The sequence below is a fragment of the Gossypium arboreum genome, chromosome 2, assembly GCF_025698485.1.
Source record: "Gossypium arboreum isolate Shixiya-1 chromosome 2, ASM2569848v2, whole genome shotgun sequence".
In the NCBI taxonomy this organism is placed as follows: domain Eukaryota; kingdom Viridiplantae; phylum Streptophyta; class Magnoliopsida; order Malvales; family Malvaceae; genus Gossypium; species Gossypium arboreum.
The window spans coordinates 111,762,886-111,773,060 of NC_069071.1; the positions used below are offsets into that span (position 1 = coordinate 111,762,886).

The following is a 10,175-nucleotide window of genomic DNA, read 5'->3' on the forward strand; positions in this document are numbered from 1 at the left end:
CAAAAATGCCCAACATCATTTCCTCACCAGCTTCTCTACCACTAATACAGATATCACATTACTCAGATAATTTCGTCGTTCTCCAACTACGACTATCTCATTATCCTCCTCGATCCTTAGAACCACCCTCTTCTCAACACAACCTAGACTTACACGATGCTTCACCAATCAGTCCATACCCAGAATTAAGTCGAGCTCTCCAAACGGAAGTTCCATCAGATCAGCCAGAAATATTATTTCTTAGGCTTCCAACGGAACGTCTCTGAATAGTTTACTAACCCTAATAAACTGCCCCAATGGACTCACCACTGAAATCTCACTAGAAGTGCTTTCATATGGTATTCCCAAAGTCTCAGACACAGAACATGCAACGTAGGAATGTGTAGAGCCTATGTCTATCAGTGCAACATAAGGTATGTTAAGGATTAAAAACGTACCTGTCATGATGTTCGGAGCATCTCCATCCTCATGACGACGTGCAGCATACATAAGCGTAGGCTGCCTCACCTTAGTTAGCCCAGTACCTCGGCCCGATGCTTTCTGTCCTCGGCCCATACCGTTACCACCCCTAGCCTGACCTCGGCCTCTAGGTGGCTACTGAACTACCCTCGGCAGCTGTGCAATCTCCGTAGCCAGAGCTTGCATCTGATTAGTCTTCAATGGACAGTCCTTAACATGATGCTCAGAAGACCCACATTTAAGACAAGCTTCAATAGACCTCCAACACTCGCCTGGATGGTGTCTATTACAAAGCTGACATATCGCTACCCCTGCAAGTGCAACAGTAGGCCCAACTCTTATGGGCCCATCAGATCTAGCCTTTTTCCTAGGCCTCACCCCAATATTCGAAGACTCTATATCTCTATTAGCCTTCCCTCTGTCACGGTTCTGGCGCTCAGCGCACTTAACCTCCTCCACAATCTTGGCCTTCTCGACTAATATGGCAAACTCACGCTCCCTCTGGGGAGCTATCAGGACCCTCAAGTTATCCCTAAGGCCGTCCTCAAAATGAATACAGCACTCATACTCAGTTGCCACAATGGCTCGCGCATAACGGCTCAGTCTCAGAAATTCGACCCTATACTCGGCTACTGAATGACCTCTCTGAGTAAGATTTAGGAACTCAAGTTGCCTAGTGTCAGTGTAGCTGGCTCTCACGTACTTACTCTGATAAGTGGTTTTAAACAGATTCCAAGTCAGTCGATCAGGCTGAGTGCCCTCCTTAACAGTCAGCCACCACTGATACGCCTCAGCCCGCGGCAATGACACAGCTCCTTTGAGCTTCTGCTCATCAGAAAAGTCCAGATCGTCCATGATATGCTTCGTGGCCTTCATCCAGTACTCGACCACACTCGGAGCAAATCCAGCGATACGCTTGAATATCTTAGCCCCGTTCGACCGGAGTCGTTCCGTAACCGACCCATAGCCTCCAGATCCAGCATTCACCCCAGTGACCCTCTCCAGAATTCATAGCATGGCCTGGGACAATGCATCGTCCCCAGCTGTGCAGTCCTGAGACTCAGCATCAGTCTCCGTAACAGGTGACACCGGCGTCTCGCTAGTTTCCAGATTAGGGATCGTATCAGATGCGAAGGACTCAGCTCGAATCCCTCTACGACCCCTACCTCTAATACCCCATCCACGAGTACAATGTGTGCTTATCGTAACTATCAAATTAATCTATTTTAAAAAATTTATGCAATCAGTTTACAGTTTCGATGTTTGTTAGCAGATATTTTATGCAATATAGTAATAGCGTTTCAGAGTCAGTTATCACGAGTAGTAAACTAACTACGGTTTCTAGTTTACACTACCTAAAGTGTCTCCTAACCCATACACAGAATTTCGGATAGATACACACAAAATTTTAGTATAAACATGCTTTCAAATAGTGCATATCAGAGTTTTAGAGAACTTACAAGATCAGTGCTGGAGGCTCGGTGTACTACATACTTATTATCAGAGTATTTGAAAACATTCGAAAGTGTTTCTCTAAAACCAATTTTGGAATCCAAAATTCACAGTCGAGTTTTAAACCTGGCTTTGATACCACTAAATGTAACACCCTAAAACTCAGCCTAGACGTTATGGCTGAATCTGGCGGTGTCACATGTGAGTGCTTTTTAGAAAACCTTAGCAAGTCAAAATTATCCAATTTGTTATCTTTACTTAAGTCGTGAAATTCTATTCCAGATATTAAGTGAAAATATTTCATTAACGCGGAAGCTAAAACATCATCAAGACATAAATAAATAATTTAACAACTTCAAATCCCAAAATAAACCCAAGAATAGTTCGTGCCCAAACCCATATTAATCCCAAAACATATAATTAAATAAAGTAGACAAAATAAAGTATTATTCAACAATCCGTAAATGTCTACCAGTGGTCACCATCGAGCCCTCCGTCACCGATCCATCTACTACTGAGGATTACCTGACAAACAAAATAACAAAGGGGTGGGTTTTCACAAACTCAGTGTGTACATCCCCACAACAGCATGCATACCAACAGATAACAGAATACAAATATTTCATCTTTAGCCATACAGATGTCAAATGCATAACAGATCAAATATCAAAAAACATGTCCACCAACCCTGCACACCATCTCTGTCCAACCCAACACACCATGTGGGGATAGAATTGACCAACCTAACCCTACACACCAAGTATGGGGATTTAATCAACCCATCCAACCCTACACACCAACTGGTACCGAAAAACAGTACATGGCAATTTATATATATATAAATACAGCATCGCTGCCAGATAACAAGCTAATCGCCTCTCAGACCTCCTTCTCTTCACAACAATTCCAACCCAATGAAATGCATCACAAATATCATAGCATGCTATTATGCAGATAGCAGATCATATCAACATCATGTCAGAGCAGATATACAGAATCAGACAGATACACATGCTTATATTAACATACTTTTCAGTAACCAATCAGAGTAAGGGACTGAGTAATGCTTACCGCCCTTACAGTCAGGTCACAGTTGACTTAGGCGACCCATGCAACCTTACAGATCATTTCAACAAAATTGGACTCACAAGCCCGTGTTCCCTGCCCATGTGGATCACACAGCCTGACCCAGATTCCCACACACTCATGTGGTTCACCTGTATGGGCCCACACAGCCCATTTGCCTGAGCCCGTGCCTCTCACACGGCCTACAAGCCATCACACGCCCGTGTCTGTCGCACCCGTGTGGCATGCGCACGGTCTGGCTCATCGAACACATGGTCGTGTATCGCCACACGGCCTCCACATGGGCAGTCCACACTCCTGTGTGGCGTCGACAGTAGCATTTTTGGCTTTCGTTGAAACGCGATTTTAGATTTATTAGAGTACACACCTAGTATCGTTTCGAAGCTAACACAATCCCGAGCACTCCAGAACATATTATTAACAAACCCGAGACCAAAATTGATCACTTAAATGATTTACTAAGAATAGACAAATCTCGAAACGAGAGTTCTACTTACCTTCAACGAATAACGGTGATTATTCGCTGTTTAGAACCTCGATTAGTGATCCATAGAACCTTGATAATCCTCTATACAGCAAACAGAAATCCCTCTTAAATAATCTCCCAACGAAACTACGCAATTTAACAAGACCATACTTACTGAATTCGCGCCAAAACTAATCGGAGGAAAGTAAACGGAGGAGCAGGATAAAAGAACCAAAATTTCGGCAGCACAAAAAGGGGGGATTTTTAGCAAAAAGAAAACAAAATGAAAGGTGGAGAGGGAAATTGCAGAGAATTTCGGCAGGAGAGGATTTTAGGAAGAATTGCAAACTAACTAGATAACCCTGCAATCTATGACTACCCCCTACTCAGCAGTTTACTAAAATGCAAACTTTTAGCTAAAATTTGCAGCAAAATACTCCTCTTTTTTCCCACACAGAGAATCGAACCCCAAACCCCCATCATACCAATACACCACCTAACCACCAAACCAGTAGGCCCATTCTGTCATATTCTTACAAATAAATTCTTATAAACCCGTTAGCCAAAACCCAGGCTTAATTCTTATAAAAACCAAAATTTTAGCCCAAGTTAAGGCTCGAACTTAGGACTTCCCAAGCACACCCCAAAGCACTTAACCTCTTAAACCACACACATATATATATATACAAAAAAGAATCAGAACAAAATTTTCAAAATTTCTATGCTCAACAACCACAAAACCCGAAATTATAGAAATTTGAGGCGTTACAAACAATTTTCCAAAACCAAAATCTTCAAGGAGAAAAATTGCTATCATATTTTGATTTTCAAAATCAAAAGAAGATATTATGGAAATAGGCGACGAAGGCATGTAAATTTGAAATGATGTCCAATTTGGTCCCATATTTCAAAGTTCAAAAAGTTCATACACCCAATCTGTTATATCAAGTTCATTCCCAATCTGTCTAGTTTGGCCTTCACCCACGTATTTATTTTAATAAGAATTTATGTCACACAACTTCTAACAAAAATAAATTGCATAAATTAGATTGAGAATTATAGATGAAATCTAAATGGATTCTCATCTAGGTACTATTTTGTCACTTGATTAATTCTTTATTTTTGTGTTTTATTCTTTGGTGCATTCATTAGTTAATTTAGAGAGTTTAATAAGCAATCTTTTAAATTATTAGGTTAAATGATAGAAACATAATAATTACTAGTAATTGTAGTCTTCGAGGGAGCGATATATGCACTCAGCATAACTAATATTAATCGATAAGTATTCTTACCTTAACCAATTTATTAGTTAATTTAGTTTACATCAAATTTAAGATTCTTCATTAGTGTTATAATTTATAAAGATGGATGAAAATGAAGACTAACTTTCCGAAGGATTTTCATATCTTGATTAAGGATACTAGAGTTTGAAAATTCAAATTAGCACGTCTTGTTTTCCTCAGAGACTGCAGGTAACACGTGCTATAATTGCATATTGATGAAGAAAGCATACATCACAGACCGATCGACAGTACAATTTATTACAAGTACTTTAATCTTGGGTAATTTTTATTCTCCCTATTGAAGAAAATATTGTTCAAAGATTAAAATAGAGGACTTGTTGATTTATCCAAAAAGTGCTGCAAATCCCATCTTCCATGACTGGTTACTGAGATTATACCCTCCATCGACAGGCACGTTAACACCACTGATGAATTTAGCCTCATCGCTTGCCAAATACAGTGCTGCATGTGCAAAATCTTCAGGTTCCAATACGGTGCCTTTCAACACAGCTGAAGCCGCAATCATCTCCTCTCCCTTCTTCTTATCCAACAACCCCAGTGTTGTTTGGAACAATGGGGTCACAGTTGCGTGAGGTGAAATGCAATTAACTCTAATTCCATGCTCACCTAACTCCACGGCCAAGCTCTTCGTCAACCCTACGACGCCATGCTTCGATGCCTTGTATGCATGGGGCAGACCGATGCTGATTTTTGAAGAAATACTCGACGAGAAGAGAATGCAACCTTTCTTGGCCGGAACCATGACCTTGGCTGCATACTTGGCTCCCAAGAAACCACCCAAGACATTGATATCGAACACTCTCTTGAAGTTGTCAGTGCTGGCGTCTGTCACTCTGACTTCACCATCACCAATAAGGCCAGCATTGTTGAACATGATATCGAGTTTTCCAAACTTGGAGACTGCTAAGTTTACGGCATTTTCGACATCAGATTCGCATGTTACATCACAATGGACATAGCTGAAGTTTTCAGTTCCGAGCTCTTGGCAAAGTGAGTGGCCCAATTCGTCTTGAATATCAGCAATCAGAACCTTGGCTCCATGTTTGAGAAATAGCCTGGCTGAACACTCTCCTAAGCCACTGGCACCACCAGTTATCAGTGCCACCTTACCATCTAGTCTGTATCAAACAAAGTAGACAAAAAATTGATATACTAAAAATCCACCTTATCAACATTATATTAAACGATCTAAAATCAACTCGACTGGCCAAATTGAAATATCTAAATCCAATATAGTGAAATATGAATGCAGGACTTAGTTACCTCTTGGTTACTAAAGACTCGGAACCCATTGTAGTTTGTGAAGAAAATAGACCCTCGCCTTTGCTTTTTCTTTTGATTGCAATGCTTGGGATGCTGTGGTGTCACATCCTGTTATTCTGCTCTTTATAGCTTCAGGGATTGTTCTGAAAGATCAAAAATGGCGTCGTCCTTGTTTGTAAGCTTTCATTTTAAAAATAATATATTTACTATAAACAATAATCTTGCGTCCAAAAATTGAACTCCTACATGTTTGCTACTTTCAAGTCTATTGGACAAAATATTTTTCCATTATTTTTGCTTTGACTTATAATATGTTGGGACTTGTCAGTATGGGCGGTAAAAGATTTCTATTATTTTCCTTGATTTATTTTAAAATCTCACGTTAACAGAATATTTTTAACATTATTAATAATTTGATTTAAATTAAAGCGTAACTTTTTATAATATATTTTACTTACATGTGTGTAGAATTTAAAATATTTCATTGTATTTTATTTTTAGAAATTTAATTTATTTGTTTTTAAATTTTAAAATTAGGATTAATTGTTAATACTGTTCATTTTATTTTTGTTAAATTCAAATTCATTAAAACTTAATTTTTTACTTACATGGATATCAAATGAAATTGTTTTTATTTCAAATATCACACCAACAAATTTAATAAAAATATTAATAGTATTAATAATTAAACATTAATTTTAATATGAAAAGTAGATAAATTAAATTCTTAAAATAAAAATATAGGAATTAATTAAATTTTAATTTTAAAAAATATAGGCACTTATACAATATTTTAACCTGTTGTTTTTTAGACATTTGTTATTGGAAAAAGTCAAAGGAATATTAAACATGGATTTAAAAATTGAATATTAAATTCTAAAATATAATTTCAAAAGATCATATAATAATTTAATTCAAAGTTGGCTAACTCCATTTTTTTATATAAAATGAAAATTAAAAGCCAGGCTTAACCTTTACCTACTCAATTAAGCACGAAAAACATTTCAAAATAAGCCTGTCGCCATAGCCCCACTTTTCGTCGGCTTTGATATAAAATAAGGAACTTTTAAATGCATTATAGTGAATTAAATGTGAAGTTATTTTAATAATATTAATTATTAATTATTCATATATTTTAATGAAATGTCTGAGTAAAGTTTATTGTCAAAAATATATAAATTTATACAGCATGTGTAAAATACAAACACTTTTTAAAATTAATAACACTCATACATTTAATTAACATTTTAATACATTTGAGTAGTTACTTTAGACAGTTATCTTTATCTTCGCTTAAATTTATTAGTTATAGAAGAATTCAAAATAGGATTGTGTCAAAAATTTTACGATAAAAGTGTCATGAAGTCAATTATATTAGGAGTTAGATTATATTTTTTATTTTAAAATTGACAAATTAATTTTTATATATTAGATAAAATAATAAATTAATCATTCTATTAAAAATTTCATCCAAATTTACTACTAAAATTGATGCATGTACATTAGCATGATTTACATACTACGTGTCACTGTTTGGTTATCTCATCAATCATGTCAATTTTTAACTGTGTAAAAAATACAAATTTAAAAATAAGATTAATTTATTTTTTATTTAACATATATACATTAATTCGTCTATTTTTAAGTTATAGAACGAAATACAATATGATTTTTAAATAGGAGTTCCTATGATATTTTGACCAAAAGGTTATTCAAATCAGTCATAAGTGGCTGTGAAAGCTTGACCACCGTGATTCAGATAAACTAATTAGCAGCCAGATTTAGGAAGTTTCCGTGCATTATGGTTGTTGACATCTTTACAAAATATCTACACTAAAATTAAATTACTTAAAGAAAACATTTAAAATAATTATATTAAGGCTTTGAAAATGTCTTTAGAAAATAATTGTAAAATTAATAAGTTTTAAGGTAAATTTACATTCAATTGAGCCTTTTGAGATTAACATTAAATGCTTCTTAAATTGTCTTTCACCAATTTAATATTTATTAATTACTTACATAACATATTAGAACCAAAATGAATTCCATCAATATATTGTCAAAATGACATTGCACTCCAATCATAAAATTCAAAATGACTCCCATTTTCCTACCCATTTAACTTTTTTAGTATTATTGTTATGAATTTCTTATTAAGTGAATGCTCATCATAATTAAAATAAAGTTTTAATGTACTTTAAATTCTAATAATTAATAGAATTAGATTTTTATTTTTTTATACTTCTTATGCCTATACATAGAGACTCTGATGAAGCATTGTAATCATCTCTTTTGATCAATAAAGTACATCCTCTATTCCTTTCATATTTTTTTGTTCTTTATTCTCTCCATCTCTCTTTATTTTATAACACGTTATTAGCATGATCTTGCTTAAAGTGATAGTCCCTTTTATCGATGATCAAATTTTTCCTTCATGATTTTCAATATCTTTGATGGCAAGATGCAAAGTTTTTACAAGAATTTTCTTTAATTTAATGTTTTATCTCTGATTATTATTTTTAATTCTTCTTTCATAATACGTTATCATTGTTTTAATTAACTTATTTTACTTTTTGTTCTTAAGGATGGTGAAAGATTTGATACCGCTATCCATATGAAACCAAGAAGGAAGATTCACTCTCAAAGTTTGATTTTTGATATTTGGTTGGGGATGATCTCTTTTTCTTCATTACAAAGGATGTTTATAATTACTACTTCTCATCCATGGTAACATCAAGAAGATATATGTTGAATAAAACCTTTATGTGTTTTACATTAAAACCATATATATATAAATAACATGTGATACTCATGTATTTGTATTATATATATTCCTCGAAGGAATACATTACACTATATGATTGAAATATCTAATGTGTTCCTGCGGTGGCAATATTGTGAAAATGACTTAACAGTATTTTCGAACGATCTCATACCTTCTAGTGGCTAAGCAAAATAATAAGTTACTAATGAAAAACTATGAAATTCTTCTCACTAGTTTTGCTTCATTCCCTAAAGTGAATGTAACAGTACATAACAATTATAAAAAATGCAAATATAAAGATCATGATTGTTGTTGTAATTGAGGATGTGATTGGAGACTAAACATGACAATATGAATAGATAGATTTTGATTTGAAATCCATGCATGTTTTGCGATGGTGATTATGAAATAAAGAATCACTTTAGAAGTCTATCCTACTAGAATTATTGCATTTCCTGAAGTAAACACAAACATAAAAAAAATAAAGATATAATCATGAACCATTAAAAGTGGGAACATAGTAATAAATAAGAGAAGAATGAGAGTTCTCAAGATAACTCTTCAAAGGGTAAAGATAACTTATGTTATCAATGTGATATGAAAGATTATTGGCCACATATGTGGCATATGCCTAAATATTTTGTTTCTACTAATATTCTTTGAGGAAGGATATGAGAATGTAGTAATAAATTCTATCATTGTGGATAGAAAGTATTTCTCTTATTTGGTACTAAAACAAACAAATATTATTTCAATATTTGATAGTACAAAATTAGTCGAAAGCTCTAGAAGAACTAATATGTTAATATATTGTGATGGTTAATCCATTGGTTTTAAAAAATATTTATAACGGATCTTATATTGACATTGTGAATGAGGAAAATATTATATTTCATATGAATCACTATTGCTATAAATATCTATTTTGAAAGCATGAAAAGAGAGGATTGATTTATTAATTTATATTTATTTTATGATCTTTGTACTATTCTTTTGTCATCATCCCCATTAAGGGTTACAAGCAAAATATTTGACTGTGAAAGATCTATTTATGAGTAATAAAATATGATAATTCTATCTAAAGCTCGTTATGGTTGGTGCACCTGAAGTTGTAAATTTTTTTTTAGATATTTGAAGATTTTGGGATATTCCTTGAAGTGAATATTGCATATAATTGTTTGGAAATTATAATTATTTTGTTCACTTAGTGACATTATAATATTCACATTGGTTTAGACATTTTCAGTAGTAAATGTCGCAATAGTACTTATATATGGATACAAAATAAAAGAAATGATAGTAAAATTATTATTTTGTTACAATTTAGTACAATTGAAACACATGTTAAAGTAAACTAGAAGTTTACTGATACAAATGCATT

The 10,175-nt window shown here is 34.2% G+C and overlaps 1 protein-coding gene across 1 annotated transcript; it reads right to left on the reverse strand.

Annotated features, from left to right (window-relative positions):
- Nucleotides 1-4,849: 4,849 nt before the first annotated feature.
- Nucleotides 4,850-6,172, reverse strand: LOC108466503 (short chain aldehyde dehydrogenase 1-like). The gene is made up of 2 exons (XM_017766871.2): nt 6,031-6,172; nt 4,850-5,885 (listed from the first exon to the last, which is right to left on the reverse strand). Exons 1-2 carry the CDS (start codon nt 6,057-6,059, stop codon nt 5,090-5,092), a joined length of 825 nt encoding a protein of 274 aa, XP_017622360.1. The 5' UTR covers nt 6,060-6,172; the 3' UTR covers nt 4,850-5,089.
- Nucleotides 6,173-10,175: the final 4,003 nt, after the last annotated feature.

What these genes read in the sequence shown, in the direction of transcription:
- LOC108466503 (XM_017766871.2), bottom strand. Translation starts at nt 6,059, where the DNA reads ATGGGTTCCGAGTCTTTAGTAACCAAGAG. An exon ending in GAGTCTTTAGTAACCAAGAG is followed by an intron (nt 5,886 to 6,030) that starts GTAACTAAGTCC and finishes TGTTTGATACAG; the next exon opens with ACTAGATGGTAAGGTGGCAC.